This window comes from Aspergillus ochraceoroseus (genome assembly GCF_002846915.1).
Source record: "Aspergillus ochraceoroseus IBT 24754 chromosome Unknown P175scaffold_6, whole genome shotgun sequence".
Classification (NCBI taxonomy): domain Eukaryota; kingdom Fungi; phylum Ascomycota; class Eurotiomycetes; order Eurotiales; family Aspergillaceae; genus Aspergillus; species Aspergillus ochraceoroseus.
The window spans coordinates 1005365-1022423 of record NW_024468481.1 but is presented as its reverse complement, the minus strand read 5'-3'; the positions used below and the strand labels follow the sequence as shown (position 1 = coordinate 1022423).

Sequence of the window (17059 nt, the reverse complement as noted above, 5' to 3'; positions counted from 1 at the left end):
ATCCTAGCGACCTACAGACTCCTACCTAGTACCATGTTCATGCCTGTCCATAGAACGAAATTTCTCATTGGTGTTTTGAACACTGATCTCGATTCAACAAGCGCCAGAGTCAACAAATCAGTTCCACAATACGGTAGGCAAACTTCTCGGTGAACAAGAAAAATCCAAATTCTGCATAGAGGCGTACTCAAAATATACCGGGTAAACCCCAGCAAAATCCCAATCTAATAGGCAAAGCTGACCTGAGGGTGAAAGAAGGACATTCCGAGGTGCCAGGTCGTGATGTGTAAATACAAAAGTATCCGATCTTAAACAGGATCGTTCCTCAGAGTCCATCACGCTGCCCTGGGTTGCAGCCCGGATCGCATCGCGCATGGTTGTGAAATTTGCCCAAACTCGAAAGAAACATGCAACGTGTTCGGGTTTAGATCGTGGTGGGAGGCCATAACGATCCTCTAGCCAGAATGACCTGCACTCGCCAGACACCAGCGACCCGGCGGTACATAGAGGATGTCGCTGATCGAAGACATTTGATAAAGCGACGAAGCTGGAGAGCTAGCTTGATGGTCAAACACCAACCAAGGTTTAACCACGCCTGCTCTAGAGTAATCCCCTCAACGCGTTCCATGATGCAATATGCATTTTGTTCATTTGCAATAACTTTTCTTATGGGAGGCGGAGGAATACCCAGTTGTCGAGCGAATCCCATGGCCTGGACTACATCTTCCACCTCGGTCGGGTCGTGCTGTTTAGCGACAAGGTCGGCGGAGAAAAAAAAAAAAAAAATCTGGGGCTTGGACTTAATCGAGGCGATTCGACGATATGTCGGATTAAATCAGAATCAGAGTTGGCCCTGAGTAAGCCATCGAATAAAACAGAGGCCATGGCCTGCTGCTGAGAGGGCTCGTCCCGACTCATCGAGTAATGTACGAGGAAAAGATCAAAGTACATATAATATAATTCTATACATTTCTATCGTACACCCACGACGGGAAGACTAACGGGATCCGGGAATTCACCTTCCTATTGTAAATAAATCTCCCTTATCAAACACAACCAAATCCATTCTTAGTCCATATCTTCCGTATATACATACACAGGCATCTCTCATACCAGAAACCTCCAAATAATGACTGCTGTTGCAATCCCCAAAACCCAAATCGCAGCCGTTCTCCCCTCCGGTGCAACTCTAGAGGCTCGTCTCGATATCCGGAATGACCGTCCCGTCCCCACCCCCGCAGAAGGCGAAGTCCTCGTCAAGCTCGAGTACTCGGGCGTGTGCCATTCAGATGTGCATAGTGTTCGTGGAGAGACACCCATGTTGACTGATGTAGCGGGGCATGAGGGCGTAGGGAGGGTGGTTCAAGGTCTGTGTTACGTGAACCCTACTACTATCTGTCTATCTTATAATAAGCGGCTCTCCCGTGTGTTGGTGGGGGGTATATATGCTCTGGCTGTGCTTTAGATCTTATCGACTCAACTAACCAGTGAATTCTAGTTGGGAGTGGAGTTGATGACAAGGGTTGGATGGGAAAGAGAGTTGGGATTCGGTTCGTACCTACTTACCTCTATATTCTATCCTCTATTTGGAGCCATTTGCTGTATTTCCCTCGTTGGAGCAGACATTAATAGGTTGTGCGGATAGGTGGCTCTACAGTTCATGTTTGGAGTGTGAGATTTGCGAGAGGAATCATACGGCTTGTCCTTATCAGAGGAATGCGGGGGCGGTATGTTACTTTTTCTTATAAAAAACCTAAAGGAAGTATATGAGAGAGAGAGAGCTAATGTGTGTACACACGTACAGAATGTACCAGGGACTTTCCAGCGTGAGTATTTACCTTATTACCCACAAAAAGCGTGTCAGGCTGCGACCTAAACCTACCTACCGGATAGAATATCTTGTCAGTCCTGCAGCACATGTTACGAAAATCCCAGAGGAGTTGGATCCAGATACAGCAGCACCGCTGTTATGTGGTATGTGCATGATTCTGATCTATATTGCTGGAGGGATTTATTCAAGACATCCGAGTCCTGACAGTATCTAGCTGGAATTGCCATGTACTCGTCCATCATGAAAACCAAGACTCTCCCTGGAGATTGGATTGTTCTCCCAGGGGCTGGAGGTGGTCTTGGACACATGTATGTTTTGTTCTATACATGTATACGTATAGCATGAAAATTAACATAACCAGGGGAGTCCAAATTGCTGTAAAAAAAGGACTGAAAGTCATCGCTATTGATAGGTACGTACCTATATCTTACCTTTACCCCATTATCCCATTTTATTCAGTCGATGTATCCCGCTAGTTACTACTATTATTGTTTTTTTTTTCTTTCTCACCAAATACAGCGGGGAAAAGAAAAAACAACTCTGCCTAAAGCTCGGAGCCACGATTTTCCTGGACTACAAAACCGACAACGTAGAAAGTGAAGTGAAAGCTCTGACATCCGGACTCGGCGCACACGCTGTAATCTGTACAGCACAGAGCGAAGCCGCATACGAGCAGAGTCTCCGGTTGCTCCGCTCCTTGGGGGTTCTTGTTTGTGTAGGGATTCCGAACGTGCCGTTTAGGTTACCGGCTTCTCCGTTTGATATGATTGTGAAAGGTACGGTTCTGCCTCGCATAGGATTGAATTGAGGGGGGAAAGCAGCAGCTGACTGTCTAGTGCAGGGTTAACGATTGTGGGGAACTCTGCAGGAACCGCACGGGAAATGGAGGAGTTGATGGAGATGGCTGTGGCTGGGGATGTAAAGGCGCATATTGAGTGTTTTGAGTTTGACCAGATTGATGATGTGATTCAGAGGTTGGGCAGGTCAGAGATTGATGGGAGGGCTGTGATGCGGATTCCGGAGTGAATCTTTGCTCTTGGTTTGGCTATTTGTGATTCGTTTCGCATGAGATGGCGGGGACAGAGAGGTCTGCGGGGGAGTGTTGGATTAATCCGCGAAACGGCAGGCGGGGATCAAATTCGTGGAAATCGGTGTATACTAAGGAGGAAAGGACAAAGATCACAAAGCAGATGAAGCTCACGATCTAATGACGAAGACATCCTTGAGGGGAACTAATCTGTATATGAGTTTATGGAGAGGAGAGATTGAGGCTGGGGTTGTGCCAGACGCTTTGCCGCAATAGGCGAATACGAAGTGGTTATTGGTGGTTGGGATGGCTTACCTTTTATTTTTAGAGCCAACCCTGGGAATTAACGTGTGAGGAACCCACAATAATGCAGAAGAGATGATCATTTATATTTTGTGTGTTGTTCAGGTTGAAGAAATCCACTGTGTGCCGTGTAGATACGTATGTACTTATCTCCAGGTAGGAATGGAGTACTCCGTAAGTACTCCGTAAGTACTCCGTAAGTACTCCGTAGGGGAAGTTGGACACCGAAGTCTCCGCAAGTGGATTAAACCCCATATAAATGATGTTATTTCAGGACTCTAGACTGTGGATTCCGATCTGAAACTATGGAGTAGTAGTACGGATTAAGACAAGAAAGTACCTACGAAGTACCTACGTGGCTATTACCTAGGTAGCCTAGTAGTACTTTGTACTCTGTACTTAAGAATTCAACTACTGCTAGGAAATCCTTATAGCTAAATAAGACGAATTGGAATGATCTCCGAAATACCTATCCTTACCTCACCTTTTAAACCTAATCCGGCTGCTTTTATCTGAAGGAACCGTACGGAATCCAGAGGCCAAAGTGTGCCGGGAACTCAGGCGCTAATTGGCCGATCCGCCTGTTCCCCCGATGCATTTCCCCCCCCTCCAACGTCTTCCGGCCGTTTCTCTTGCTGCTGTTCTTTCTCCTCGACCAATTCCCACACATGTTGGCACTCCGCGCTCTGACTTGCCAGCTGGACTCCGTGCTTCGGATCTCTGCAGGCGGTCTGCAGGTCCTCCCTCGAACGAGCTTGGATCCTACTGGAACCTTAGCTCAACAAGATGACCTATCTTTCATTCTTGGGCCGTCGCATATGGCCAATTGCACACGGGGCACTCTATGATCGCCTCTTGATTTGCCTCCGCGATTATCGAACCAATTCCGTTTCCAGTCGTTGTGTCTTTATCGCACCAGGCCCATGTGTGTCCCTGATAGGGCATCGGCTTCCTCATACTTTCCATCACCATCTTTGGGGCCAACTTTGTATGATAGAGGGGTGCTGCTAGTGGGGCTTACTGATGAGGCATGCGCGCAATCCATTCCCCTCGTCCGATATCCTCCCGACTGTTGGAGCTGCATTTGATTCAAGAAGCCGCCGCCGCCGCTTCTGCTTCTGCCACTACTCTTCCTCCTCCTCCTCCTCCTCCTCCTCTCCCTCCCCCTCCTCTTCTTTTTGTCGTCTCAACCCTTCCATTGGCGGTGTTTAAGCACTTCGTTCCGTTGGTTGTGTTTTCCTCGCCTACACTATGAGCTCCCTTGCCAGTGGCCCTGTTGGTTTCCTCCAGTACGGTATGGACCGTCTCTATGTCTCCATTGCGGGCACTGCCGCTCTCGTTTGCGCTCTCGTTGCCATTGTCCTTCTTGTGGCATTGCGCAAGAACAGCAAGCTGGATTCCGACAAAGGATTCTTCGTCTATTTGAAATTTATTTATGCAAATTTCCTGAAACCCCACGCCAGGGGTGCTCATGGCCAGCAGGATGCATTGGAGAGCTTCTACAGGACTCAAGTATGAGCTTGCCGCTTTCTCGCTGTGTTTGGGCGCGTCTGTTGACGTTTCAAATAGGCTACTGTATACGATGCTACTCGAAAGCGTCTCCTCCGCGGTCGAGAGGATATGCTGGGTCTGGTTGCGGCGCAGCTGAAGTACAAGGTCGATAACAAAGAGCTGCGTGCTGGAAAGGCCGTCTGGGTTGATGTAAGATATAGTCCCCCCCCCCTTTCCTATCTTCTCAGCTGGCATCGCACTGACAATTGTTTGCTTAGATTGGTGGTGGAACTGGGTGAGCATTGAATTGCACTCGATAGCCTGTACCTGTTGTCCTAACGGAGTGATAGATACAACATCGAAGCCATGTCCGCATTTCTTCCTGTCCCGGAATTTTTTTCCCACGTCTACCTGGTTGACCTCTCTCCATCACTCTGCGAAATTGCCCGTCAGCGCTTTGAGCGATTGGGATGGAAAAATGTTAGCGTTGTCTGCCAGGATGCACGATCTTTCCGCTTGCCAGAGGATACCGACGTGGCCCCAACAAAAGAGACTAAAAAGAGCCCCACTGCGGGTGCCGATGTCGTCACCATGAGCTACAGCTTGTCAATGATTCCTGGTCAGTAGCCATTGATAATTTATTGTCGGCTATTGCTTACGTTCACAGATTACTATACCGTCGTCGACTCTTTGGGCAAGCTGATCAAATCTTCCGGACTCCTTGGTGTTTGCGATTTTTACGGTAATTCCCCTTGAATTGTCCAAAAAGGTCTTCTCTAACTCAATGTACAGTCCAGAGCATTGTTGATGTTTCCGCTCGCAACTATATCGGAGGTGCATTTAACCGACACGTCAACTGGTTGGGTCGCGCTTTTTGGCGTGCTTGGTTCGATGCAGATCGCGTGAATCTCGATGCCGCTCGCCGGGACTACTTGGAGTACCGCTTCGGAACTGTCATCTCTGCAAGCGAACGCAACTATCTCCTTGGTGGTATTCCCTACTATATCTTCCTTGGCTGCCAGAAGGAAATCTCTCCCAACCAGGCGGGCAGCGATACCCTCGAGAAACTGGATGCAACTTTCACCGAGTCACCATACCTCTCTCCTGCTAATCACCGCGAGGAGATGGACAAGGCTGTCGTGAGGTCCACTCAGGAGATTCGGTCCAAGGCATACGAGTCTGCTGTCATTAACCTGAGCGCGGATCTTCCTCTTCCTTCGTCCTTTTACCAGAACCACCACTACCGCATCTTCTACGACGATCTCCTCCCCAAACACACACAGTTTAAGAACGAGTATATCTATGCGTTCAATTGGGAGGATCCTCGTGTTGACCATAGGCTGCTGAATATTAAGCGCGATGACGTTATTCTGGCTATTACAAGCGCTGGCGACAATATCCTAGATTACCTGCAGAAGAGCCCTCGTCGTGTGCATGCCGTTGATCTCAATCCCAACCAGAACCATCTCCTCGAGCTCAAGGTCGCAAGTTTCATGGCCCTCGGCCAGCGTGATGTCTGGAAGATCTTTGGCGAGGGAAAACATTCCGATTTCCGCCAACTTTTGATCTCCCGCCTCAGCCCTCATCTGTCGAGCCAGGCCTTCCAGTACTGGCTTGAACATACCGATATTTTCACGTCAAAGTCTGGTCGAGGACTATACGAAACGGGTGGTTCGCGTCACGCAATCAAAATGGTCCGCTACCTCTTCAAGGTCTTTGGCCTTGAGGGCGAGGTTAAGAAGCTCTGCGAGGCCCAGACCCTCGTTGAGCAGCGCAAAATCTGGCCTAAGATCCGGTCTGTGTTGATGAGCAAGCCTCTCCACTGGGCTGTCGTCGGAACTGAGTGGTTCGCCTGGAAGGCCGCTGGAGTACCTCGCAACCAGCGAAATATGATCATTGATGACTTTTACAAGAGGAGTGGATTGAACAAGGACATGAAGCAATCCAAGGATATTAGTGGCCAGTCCATCTGGCAATACGTGGTGGACACCCTGGACCCTGTGGTTCAGGAAACCATGATCAGCAATGATAATTACTTTTATTACCTGTGCTTACAGGGCAAGTTTTCCAAAAAGTGAGAAGACTTCTTTCAATCCCTTATGACAAATGAACATTGCTGACTCCAAATGCCAGATGCCAACCTACCTACCTCTCTTCTCAAGCACATGTCAAGCTGTCTTCTCCCGGAGCCTTTGACGGCCTCCGAATTCACACCGATGAGATTAACGAAGTAATTGGACGCATCACACCTCGGAGCCTCACAATCGCGGTGGTAAGTTATTTCGCCACAGAAGAAAATGTTTGACAACATTTACTAATTTTGTCAGGTTATGGATTCCATGGACTGGTTTGATCCCGAAGGCACAGACGCCGCTGCTCAAGCACGGAAATTCAACCAAGCCCTGAAGATGGATGGCCGAGTTCTTCTTCGCTCCGCTAGCATCGAGCCATGGTATATCCGCCACTTCGAAGAGAACGGCTTCACAGCCCGACGAGTAGGAGCACGATTCCCAGGAAGCTGCATTGACCGGTAAGCCCAACTCTCTCTCTCACTCTCTCTCACTCTCTTTGTCTTGGGGGTTCTGTAGGACCGAATACTAATTGACTGAAACAGGGTGAATATGTACGCTTCCACCTGGATTTGCACCAAGACACAAGAACTGGAACGGCCGGCCCAAGAAAAGAGATCTAACAGTGTAGAGCACCTCGAGATCTAAACAACATCCCCTCCCCTCCTCCCCTCCCCCCCCCCAAATCCACCTCCCACTTAACCCTTTTGTAATAATGCCTTACAATATTGAATAGTGGATACACAGTTTTTCCTCCTTTTTTTTTTTATTATATATATATACTAGCGTGCTTATCAATGTTTCTCTTTATTCTATTTGTTTTTGTTTTCTTTCTTATTATACATTTCTTATGATCATCATCATTATTTTTTTTTTTTTTTTGGCTTGGTGCAGATTTCTTTCTGTTTATACCTCACCGTTTCTCGGGGTTGGCAGGTGCACCGGAGTGAGGTTACAGGTAGTACAGGTGGTAAATTGGATTTATACCCAAAAAAGTCCCCGAATGTGATATTGATACCAGGCGTGTCTTCTCTCTATCCTCCCCTTATAATTGGAGTTGGGTTATGCAAGTCGCAATTTTGGTCTATTCTGTTTTGGACTAGAAACATACATGCACAGAATAATAAAGAATACACCTCTTGAATAGCATATGACGTGAGTATATTGGAATCGGCATGAAGAACGACGGGCCAGATGAAGAATGCAGACCCTCTCTGTACATGGAACATAATCGAAAATAAAAAGGAGTAGGTAGGAGGAAAAGAGGATTAGTTCATGAAGTCAAATCACATGAACGGTCATCATCAATCAAACGAGTAGGTAGGTAGAAGAACAACAAAAAAGGTGTGGCATGGCATGGATTATAAACTATATTCTCAAATTCTTCTGTTTCTTTCCCCCGGTTGCAGAATGTATCCAACAAAGGTCGGCAGATAGGCAGGTGGTTGAATACGGTCAATCCAGAGGAGGAAAAACAGGGTGAGTTTTGGGGGGGAGGAGGGGGGGGAGAGAGAAAGAGAAAGAAAGAGAGACATATGCAAGTAGAAGACATCGCCTAGGTAGGTATCCATCAGGACGCAAATACCGTTATCATCAGATAAAGGAGGAAAGTATGAGGGTGGAGAGATGACCGAGAAGGCCGTTCATATATCTATGAGTGGCCGTATCTGGTCTTTCCGAAGGAGAAGGGCACGTAGCGATACTTGATCATGTGTTGGATCTGTCGTCGCACTGCATAGGAAGTCAAATGTTAGCATTATTTAATTCAACATTAGGATTTAACGTTGTTGAAGAGGAGAAGGAGAAGAAGGGAACGCACTCGTCAGAACAAACAGCATAATCCAGTAAACTACAAGAACAGGCCAGAAGACTGGAATGTCAAAGACCGGGAACCAAGAGCAGATAAAAGCAATGGCAATAGCGCGAGTTGCCGAGTGCCAGAATTTGAACTCGGGAAGACGGCGGATGAAGGGACGGAATTCGTCGTCCTGCTTTGTAGGGAGGCTGGCGGCGGCGTCGCCATCCTCAAGGCCTTCGTCCTGGGTGAGGGAGGGGTCGAACTTGGGTTGCAGGAAGAGTAGGAAGAGGTTGAGGAGGTAGATGCCGAGTGTGTATGCGACTGTAGCATACAAAGAGTGTGGTTAGAACGGCGGACAGACTACTTACTCTGGCGATGAAGAGAAGAAAGTAGATAGAGGCATTGACATACCGATATACCATCCCTGAACGAGGACGATTCTCAGAAAGAAGGCGAGGAGGAGCACAACTGTGCTGGTCCAGCGATAGGCTGTGAATGGGGTGCAGGCATCGAGATAGGATTGGTATTGCTGTAGGGGTCAGCTTTGCTCCAAAAATCTGTCTAGACCTTCCACTGTTCTTATCTGAAAAGAGCAGTCTGTCTGAAAGATGAAGCGACTCACCCTGGCAAGCTTGGAAGTGTGCGCTGAAACAGCCATAAATGGCGACTGGTCGGGCTCAGGAACATCCATTGCGGAGAGAGACTAATGAAGAAGCAGAAAACCAACAAAAGAGTCGAATTTGAAGAAGGAAAGACAACGAGCTGAGAAATATAATAGGATGAAGAGAAAGCGCACGCTCAGCGCAAACAGATCGGCATGCAACAAGACTGGGGCTGGATGTCGTGTAGTCGGCTTCCGGATGTGCAAAAGTTGTCCACATTCCCAACAACGCGGCGAAAGAAAGGGCGCCCGGTGGCTAGTGCGTTTTCGGAATCCCCAGCCACAGTGGCTTATGCAATTTTGGTGCCTTAGGCAAAGTATTTTTTTTTCCGTATGTTTGATGACTCAGCGCGCCAGGTCGTGGTCACGTGTAAATAGCCTCGGCGCTGCGGTTCGCATCGGCAATGCGGGGATCCCAACAACTGTGATAGACCAACCTGCAACAAACATCAATCAAGCATTTCCTCTTCAATCGTGTTGCTGGTAAATAAATTATCCCTAATTTCATACAAGAAAAAAAAAAAAAAAGTCATCATGTTCACCCGCCAGGCCCCCCGGTTCATCTCCTCCCAAACCACAGTCTTTGCTCGTCGTGCCCGTTTATACTCCTCCGCAGCCGCAAGCTATGAGCACATCCTCACCTCAACCCCAAAGCCAGGAGTTGGCCTGAGTACGCGCTACAAAATGATTACTGCCCCTAGAAAGCGACCCGGAATCTAACAGTGACAGTTACCCTCAACCGTCCCAAAGCTCTCAATGCCCTCTCCAGTCCTTTATTCAAGGAACTCAACGATGCGCTCTCCAAGTATGACGAAAACAAGGACATTGGCGCCATCGTCATCACGGGCAGCGACAAGGCATTCGCTGGTACATCCCCCGCCCCCCGCCCCCCCCCCCCTTCCAAGGCCATATTCAGAGCCGTCAATGCTCAGTGAATTAATTCTTAAAAATAGCCGGCGCAGACATCAAAGAAATGGCCCCCTTAACTTTTTCCGCCGCCTACTCGAATAACTTCATCGCTCCATGGTCGCACCTCGCTACAAACATCCGTAAACCTGTTATCGCCGCAGTCTCCGGCTACGCTCTCGGCGGGGGATGCGAACTCGCCCTGATGTGCGACATCATTTACTGCACCGCAACGGCTACCTTCGGCCAACCCGAGATCAAGCTCGGGGTTATTCCCGGAGCAGGGGGCTCGCAGCGGCTTACGCATGCCGTGGGCAAGAGCAAGGCTATGGAGTTGATTCTCACGGGGAAGAACTTTAGCGGGAAGGAAGCGGGGGAGTGGGGGGTTGCAGCGAAGGTTGTGGAAGGAGGCAAGGAGGAGGTGCTAGAGGAAGCGGTTAACACGGCGGAGAGCATTGCGGCGTATAGTCGGGTTGCGGTTGTGGCTGCTAAGGAGGTGGTGAACAAGAGCCAGGAGCTGTCATTGAGGGAGGGGGTGGAGTTTGAGAGGCGGTTGTTCCATGGGCTGTTTGGCAGTAAGGATCAGAAGATTGGTATATTAACCCTTTCCTTACTTCCTCCCCGGTTTTTTTTTTTTTTTCTTTCTTTTTTCTTTCTCTCTCTCTCTCTCTCTTCTTGGTCTTGGATTGTGGATGACTGATGTGATATATATAGGCATGACTGCGTTTGCGGAGAAGAAGAAACCCGAGTGGTCGAACGAGTAGATCGCGTCTTGTTTATTCATCTATGAACAGGCCTGTGTAGGAAAAGGACGGGCAATCAATAATAATTAGGATGGTTGAGAATTTGTATGCGATATTATGTTCTCAAATAGCTTGATAATTCCAACGGCATCATTAAGAAGATATCATTTGCCTCGTGGTTCATGATCATATTATGTACATGGATTATATTAGTCGGTAAAATGTGCAAGTAAAGGTTGACATGACGGGATTGTGGTTGACGCTCTGTCTAAGCCACATCAGCGGCGGTTGCATCCACTCGCTGATGCTGATAGTTCTGCACCACGTGGCTCTCGACAGTTTCATCGAACACATCGATCTGCGTGCTGGCGAATTTGTTTGCACTGACTCGGCGCGCAAAGAGCACATCCAGCTCCGCAAAGGTACGGCCCCGAGGTTCGGGAACCCGGAAATAAGTATAGATGATACAGAGGAAGCAGATCCCCCCCCAGAACAGACCGGCATAGTTGCCCCAGTCCCAGGCGGTAGGGTTGAGCATGTAAGGGGTCAAGACACCGCAGATGATCGCAACGATGTTGTACAGGTTACGACCCAGGACGACGGTCTTGATTTGGAGGCGGCGGGTGGACAACTCTGCAACGAGTGAGTAGGCCACGGTTCCGACCGAGAGCTGGTAGAATAGAGCCCACACGATCATCATGGAGCCAGTCGCGAGGGAAGACTGGGTTCGGTGGGATTCGGGAACAAGCCCGAGGAAACCCATCACGAGGAGCATGACACATAGGCCGCAGAGGCCGTAAAGATAGAGAGTGCGACGGCCAATACCTCTGGACATGAGGAACCATGCGCCAAAGACGCCAACCATATTAATGCCGTACTGTCCCATGGCAAACGAGTAGGCTGTGGAAGTTGGAAGTCCGGCCTGTTGCAAGAAATAGGTGGAGTAGTTGGAGAAAGAATTGCCGCTAAGATTCTGAATAGCCCACACCATACAGACAATCTCCGTACGGCGCCGATCAGTACCCTTGAAGCAGTCCCAGTAGCTAGCCCCCGTTGTGATCTTTTCCTCGAGCGCGGTTGTATGCACCATCATGGCGATTGTCTCGTCTGCATCGAACTCCGTGTCTCGGTTTGTGCTGGTGAGGCGCAACAAGGACTTTTTGGCCTCTTCCGTTCTGCCTTTCCGGACAAGCCACCAAGGCGATTCTGGTGCGAGGAAGATGCCAATGAAAAGTGGCACGGGCCACATCCACTGCAGGGCGTAGGGAATGCGATAGGCCCATTCGTCGTCGCGGTTGATCATAGCCCGAATAACACCCACTCCAATCAGTTGTCCCAGACCCCAGCAGAAGTTGACATAGGTTGTAAGATACCCGCGCAGCGCAACGGGGCAAACCTCCGAGGCATAGGTGATGGTCAGCGTTTGAAAGACACCCCAGGGAATACCCGCAAGGATCTCCGCGGCGAGAAGCGCTTGAACATTGGGGGCCGTGAAGAAGATCGCAGTCCATGCTGTGATCAGGACCAAACATGCCATAACCGTATATCGATATCCGAATCGTTCAGAGGCCCAGCCGTTGATGAACAGACCAATAATTTCACCGACATATGCACCGTTGCTCAGACCAGCTTGCCACTACATGGGAAAAAAAAATTTTTCGTCAACAATCCGCGGGGTTCCGAACGCAAAGAGAAAACTACAACGAAAGAATAGAAATAATTACCCGTGCAGGAACTTGATAGTTGTTATCTGACCCCAATTCCCCATATTTGCGATTGAATTGAGGGAAAGCGTAAAAGTTGGTGACCAGACTAATATCGTACCCTTCCATGGCGATGCAGGTGGAAATGAGGATACTCCATGCGACAGCTTTGGGATAGAGCTTGACTCCCTGCCACAGAGTCATTTTCTGTTCCTTATGAGCAGCAGATTTCGCGTTCTCAATAATCTTCGCCATGGACGCTGTCGAGCTCTGGCAGTCCTGAGCGGGACCTTTTCCCTCCGTCGGGGAAACCGTTTCCTCGGCCTCAGTCTTGAGGGACTCCATGGTGAGAAAGGACCCTTCAGATGGGACTAGAAAACCGAAACCAGGAACGCAAAGAACGTAGTAGAACCGTCAAGTGGTGCGGCGACAGTTCCGTGAAGAAAAGAGGCCAGAGGGGTTAGAGAGAAGAACGTTGCTAGAAATTTAGAACCATTCGGGGCGGGGGGGGGGGAAGGACTGGAGCCCTCAATTTCTGGACAAGGGGAAAATGGGAGAGGAAACCGTCCCCACTTTCTCCTCTCTCTCACCTCCCACGAAGAGTTCCCCCGAAGGTCAGCAACTGACCATCCAAGACTTCAAAATTCCTTCGAGCATGCGACACTGGACTAAGAAAGTCAAAGCTGCAGAATGAGCGACATACAGGACCGGGGTTTGTGGGGAACGGATGATTTTTGGAGAGATCGTTTTTGTGGTGCGGCCAAGCCGTTAGTGTGAGCGACGAGGGGCGTCCGGATGGCTTTGCACCAGGGAAATAAGAATTGGCCATTGATCGGGATAATTCCCTGAAGGAACCGAAGTAGGGTACTTGGGCGAATGATGAAAACGCGAATTCGTGGAAGTTGGTAGGTTGGATGTCAGTTCCTAAGTGAATAGCTTCGTCTTAGCCGCTTCGGGAAATCTCCGATGAGACCCTTCATTGTGAACTTTTCGCGTGTTCCAAGTCCTTCTCGAAGGTCCCCGTCCCCCTTGTCCTTCTTGCAACCAGCTAATTTGGACCAGTGATTCCAGAAAGGGACCTAATACGTCAAATCGATAGCATCTAGTGCGGAATTACAGTCCTATAATCTTCCTGGGTTCCGAATTATCTCGAGTCCGATAAATGCCACCGATGGTCCCGAGGTTTCAACATGTTAAGCCATGAATGAGGATATACCTTCCAAAGGAGCTCTTCCATGCAAGCTTCATGAATCTATTTGAATGATGTTGTTTCTTCTTGTCCTTCTTCGGTGGTGTTGAAGAAATCGTCCACGTATCTCTGTAAATCTAAACCGGCCCTGTACTCTTCCTCTCTCCAGATGGAAACCAGAGATTCCAACCAAGCTAAGCGTTTGCTTCAGAACCACTCTCTGAGAAGTACGGAGTACAGTTCTTGCTCCACCTCGTTCCCCAGCTTGCCTAGGCTTTGGGGTAAAAAAAGGGAGTTACATATTAGAGTTGAGTCACTATCCAGATTATAGTTAATAGTGTTAGTATTATATTTTTAACTAACTAAATATTAGTATTTGGGATATTCAAGCTGTACCACGCCCGGCATGCGCAAGCGTGAAGTAGCCTGGCTGACTAGCCTCAAGAGTGGCTATATTGTACAACCCGAATGATACCCCGGAATTGTGAAGAATGATAATGTCTATCAAGAAGACCCCTTGCGTGGACACGTGGATAGATACCATAACCCTTGAAATCCAAGCTTGACTACTACACCTTGTCGGAGAAAGGCATTGCATTGAGATTCGATATACTCGAGAAAGAGGGTTTGGTTTACCTTACCTAGGTAAGAGTTGCCCAGATAGTTACCTCGACAGTGGAGGTTAGTCAGGAGAACAGACCAGCCACGGCTCCAAAGTCCAGGTAAGAATCGAGAACTTGCCGGTTTCGGGAAAGTGACTTTCTGATCTGGGCCTCTAGCTAATCTCTCGGATTGTAAAATGAGGAACTGACGGCGACAGTTTCCTTGACGGGTTGAAAGGGGAGATATCTGGTGAACCGAGGTTAAATCACTTGGAACAAGTCAAATCCCTCTATAAAATACACCACATTGTTCATTGATAAGATTCTATTTAACATTAGGGAATATACACCGTAGAATTAGATCAATAGTCCCCATAGGATACCAGAGAAGTTCAGGATTCCATCGGGAAGCTCCGGGCTCGTTTTGCGAAAAGATACGGCAAACTATTCCGGAGTAGGCAAGTCCAAGTACCGAAGTCATGATAAAGTACCCAGGTATAGTTACTTAGCAGGAAGGGATTCTAAATACTTGATTTACTTGTTGAAATCGAGATTATGAATCACAATTAGTCATTGAAGGAACGCAAAAAAAAAAAAAAAGAAAGGGATGTCATGGTTAATAAATCCCCTGTGGTGATTGGCTAAAGCTGTCAATTGCTGTATACAAAAGTCTCCATTCAGATCCAGAACCCCAACTTTTCTTAAACAGCCTTCGTTCCACTCACTACCCGTTTCTTTCGTTCTTCCTCTTCCATCTCTTATATATACCCCCCACACTTCTTCTTCTTCTTCTTCTCCTCCTCTCATTTTCTCTTTTTTCTCCCATTCTCTCCACGCAGACTCCCCTATTCTACCTCTCATCATCCAACATGGGTCAAGACGACGAGCCTAGTAGGTTCTTTCTAATCTCTCTACGTAGCTTCGAAGCTAACAGAATAGAAACCTACCGCTACAATGAGACTCCGGTCTACACTACCTCCAATGGCTGTCCTGTAAGCTCCTAATCCCCCCCCAGAGGAAAGAACTGGAGAACTTAGCTAAATAAAAACATATAGGTGATGGACCCTGAAGCTTCCCAGCGTGTGGGCAAGAACGGACCTCTCCTCCTCCAGGACTTCCATCTGATCGACCTTTTGGCCCACTTCGACAGAGAGCGCATTCCCGAACGTGTGGTCCACGCCAAAGGTGCTGGCGCCTTTGGCGAATTCGAGGTCACCGACGACATCAGTGACATTACCACCATCGACATGTTGAAGGGCGTTGGCAAGAAGACGAAGATGTTGACTCGATTTTCCACCGTTGGAGGTGAGAAGGGATCTCCGGACAGTGCGCGCGACCCCCGTGGGTTTGCTTGCAAGTTCTACACGGAAGAGGGCAACTGGGACTGGGTCTTCAACAACACCCCCGTCTTTTTCCTGCGCGACCCCTCCAAGTTCCCTATCTTCATCCACACCCAGAAGCGCAACCCCCAGACCAACCTGAAGGATGCCACCATGTTCTGGGACTACCTCTCCACTCATCAGGAGGCCGTTCACCAGGTGATGCACCTCTTCAGTGACCGTGGTACCCCTTACTCCTACCGTCACATGAACGGCTACTCTGGACACACCTACAAGTGGATCAAGCCCGATGGCACTTTCAACTATGTCCAGCTCCACCTCAAGACCGATCAGGGCAACAAGACCTTCACCAACGAGGAGGCCACCCGTCTCCAGGCCGAGAACCCCGACTGGCACACTGAGGACTTGTTCAATGCCATTGCGCGCGGTGAAAACCCCTCGTGGACCTGTTATGTTCAGGTCCTCAGCCCCGAACAGGCAGAGAAGTTCCGCTGGAACGTCTTTGACCTGACCAAGGTCTGGCCCCAGGCTGAAGTTCCCCTCCGCCGTTTCGGCCGCTTCACCCTCAACAAGAACGCCCAGAACTACTTTGCCGAAATTGAGCAGGCTGCCTTTTCTCCCTCCCACATGGTCCCTGGTGTCGAGCCCTCCGCCGACCCAGTCCTTCAATCCCGACTTTTCTCCTACCCCGACACCCACCGTCACCGTCTTGGTGGCAACTACGAGCAGATCCCCGTCAACTGCCCACTCCGTGCCTTCAACCCCACCCACCGTGACGGTTATATGAACGTCCACGGTAACTACGGCGCCAACCCCAACTACCCGTCCACCTTCCGCCCCATCCAGTACAAGCCCGTCAAGGCCAGCCAGGAGCACGAGAAGTGGGCTGGCGCTATTCTCACCGAGCAACAGCCCGTCACCGATGAGGACTATGTCCAAGCCAACGGGCTCTGGAAGGTTCTCGGTAGACAGCCCGGCCAACAGGAGAACTTTGTCAACAATATTGCGGTACATCTGTGCGGTGCTCACCCCAAAGTCCGTAAGGCGACATACGGCATGTTCCGTCGCGTCAACCCTGACCTGGGTGCGCGGATTGAAAAGGCTACTGAAGCCAACGTCAGCGACTCCCGTGCACGTTTGTAATTTATTTCCTATCGAGCGGTTTAATAGTTTAAAAAAAAAACCAAGTTACACGGCATCAGATCTGAATAACGATACCAGTTTTTATTCCTCTACTTTACATCTTATACATCCCCGTATTTGTATTTTGTGTATATTCTAAATAGAACACTTTCCAAGCCGCCCACTCGTGTGTATAGTATATAACCAACACAACTAGTACGGATACGAGGTACGCACATACAGAGTACATCATCCCCTAGTAAGTAGGGGTTGG

The 17059-nt window shown here is 49.0% G+C and overlaps 8 protein-coding genes across 8 annotated transcripts; 4 read left to right on the top strand and 4 right to left on the bottom strand.

Moving 5' to 3' along the window:
• Positions 1–109: 109 nt before the first annotated feature.
• On the bottom strand, positions 110–375 carry P175DRAFT_0533792 (uncharacterized protein; the record flags this gene model as incomplete). Its single annotated transcript, XM_040900081.1, has 2 exons — positions 110–171; positions 243–375. The coding sequence occupies 2 exons, from the start codon at positions 373–375 to the stop codon at positions 110–112; spliced, it is 195 nt and encodes a 64-aa protein (XP_040750750.1).
• A 49-nt stretch (positions 376–424) lies between these two features.
• On the bottom strand, positions 425–918 carry P175DRAFT_0533791 (uncharacterized protein; the record flags this gene model as incomplete). The annotated part of the gene is made up of 2 exons (XM_040900080.1): positions 425–745; positions 820–918. The coding sequence occupies 2 exons, from the start codon at positions 916–918 to the stop codon at positions 425–427; spliced, it is 420 nt and encodes a 139-aa protein (XP_040750749.1).
• Positions 919–1077: 159 nt separating this feature from the next.
• On the top strand, positions 1078–3118 carry P175DRAFT_0517638 (zinc-dependent alcohol dehydrogenase). Its single transcript, XM_040898992.1, has 9 exons — positions 1078–1367; positions 1499–1550; positions 1646–1727; positions 1805–1826; positions 1894–1974; positions 2046–2139; positions 2193–2243; positions 2351–2607; positions 2673–3118. The coding sequence occupies exons 1-9, from the start codon at positions 1130–1132 to the stop codon at positions 2855–2857; spliced, it is 1062 nt and encodes a 353-aa protein (XP_040750748.1). The 5' UTR covers positions 1078–1129; the 3' UTR covers positions 2858–3118.
• Positions 3119–4278: 1160 nt separating this feature from the next.
• Positions 4279–7437, top strand: P175DRAFT_0502893 (class I SAM-dependent methyltransferase). The gene is made up of 9 exons (XM_040897494.1): positions 4279–4673; positions 4731–4862; positions 4931–4947; positions 5003–5271; positions 5320–5394; positions 5445–6726; positions 6786–6924; positions 6980–7182; positions 7267–7437. The coding sequence occupies exons 1-9, from the start codon at positions 4413–4415 to the stop codon at positions 7367–7369; spliced, it is 2481 nt and encodes an 826-aa protein (XP_040750747.1). The 5' UTR covers positions 4279–4412; the 3' UTR covers positions 7370–7437.
• A 935-nt stretch (positions 7438–8372) lies between these two features.
• Positions 8373–9210, bottom strand: P175DRAFT_0510622 (Rer1 family protein; the record flags this gene model as incomplete). The annotated part of the gene is made up of 4 exons (XM_040898526.1): positions 8373–8452; positions 8541–8840; positions 8931–9048; positions 9142–9210. The coding sequence occupies 4 exons, from the start codon at positions 9208–9210 to the stop codon at positions 8373–8375; spliced, it is 567 nt and encodes a 188-aa protein (XP_040750746.1).
• Positions 9211–9693: 483 nt separating this feature from the next.
• Positions 9694–11022, top strand: echA (enoyl-CoA hydratase echA). The gene is made up of 4 exons (XM_040894783.1): positions 9694–9850; positions 9910–10047; positions 10134–10679; positions 10801–11022. Exons 1-4 carry the CDS (start codon positions 9715–9717, stop codon positions 10848–10850), a joined length of 870 nt encoding a protein of 289 aa, XP_040750745.1. The 5' UTR covers positions 9694–9714; the 3' UTR covers positions 10851–11022.
• A 75-nt stretch (positions 11023–11097) lies between these two features.
• Positions 11098–12877, bottom strand: P175DRAFT_0440885 (putative MFS alpha-glucoside transporter; the record flags this gene model as incomplete). Its single annotated transcript, XM_040894046.1, has 2 exons — positions 11098–12465; positions 12554–12877. 2 exons carry the CDS (start codon positions 12875–12877, stop codon positions 11098–11100), a joined length of 1692 nt encoding a protein of 563 aa, XP_040750744.1.
• A 2161-nt stretch (positions 12878–15038) lies between these two features.
• On the top strand, positions 15039–16897 carry P175DRAFT_0558915 (catalase). Its single transcript, XM_040900877.1, has 3 exons — positions 15039–15214; positions 15263–15315; positions 15379–16897. Exons 1-3 carry the CDS (start codon positions 15193–15195, stop codon positions 16804–16806), a joined length of 1503 nt encoding a protein of 500 aa, XP_040750743.1. The 5' UTR covers positions 15039–15192; the 3' UTR covers positions 16807–16897.
• Positions 16898–17059: the final 162 nt, after the last annotated feature.

Excerpts from the sequence above, each read along its gene's own strand:
- P175DRAFT_0517638 (XM_040898992.1), top strand. The coding sequence starts at position 1,130 with ATGACTGCTGTTGCAATCCCCAAAACCCAAATCGCAGCCGTTCTCCCC. Across the intron at positions 1,728-1,804 it reads ATCAGAGGAATGCGGGGGCG|AATGTACCAGGGACTTTCCA; the intron begins GTATGTTACTTT and ends ACACACGTACAG. Across the intron at positions 2,244-2,350 it reads AAAGTCATCGCTATTGATAG|CGGGGAAAAGAAAAAACAAC; the intron begins GTACGTACCTAT and ends CACCAAATACAG.
- P175DRAFT_0558915 (XM_040900877.1), top strand. The coding sequence starts at position 15,193 with ATGGGTCAAGACGACGAGCCTA. Across the intron at positions 15,215-15,262 it reads GGGTCAAGACGACGAGCCTA|AAACCTACCGCTACAATGAG; the intron begins GTAGGTTCTTTC and ends CTAACAGAATAG. Across the intron at positions 15,316-15,378 it reads CTACCTCCAATGGCTGTCCT|GTGATGGACCCTGAAGCTTC; the intron begins GTAAGCTCCTAA and ends AAAAACATATAG.
- P175DRAFT_0502893 (XM_040897494.1), top strand. The coding sequence starts at position 4,413 with ATGAGCTCCCTTGCCAGTGGCCCTGTTGGTTTCCTCCAGTACGGTATG. Across the intron at positions 4,674-4,730 it reads AGAGCTTCTACAGGACTCAA|GCTACTGTATACGATGCTAC; the intron begins GTATGAGCTTGC and ends CGTTTCAAATAG. Across the intron at positions 6,925-6,979 it reads GGAGCCTCACAATCGCGGTG|GTTATGGATTCCATGGACTG; the intron begins GTAAGTTATTTC and ends TAATTTTGTCAG.
- echA (XM_040894783.1), top strand. The coding sequence starts at position 9,715 with ATGTTCACCCGCCAGGCCCCCCGGTTCATCTCCTCCCAAACCACAGTC. Across the intron at positions 9,851-9,909 it reads AAAGCCAGGAGTTGGCCTGA|TTACCCTCAACCGTCCCAAA; the intron begins GTACGCGCTACA and ends TAACAGTGACAG. Across the intron at positions 10,680-10,800 it reads CAGTAAGGATCAGAAGATTG|GCATGACTGCGTTTGCGGAG; the intron begins GTATATTAACCC and ends TGATATATATAG.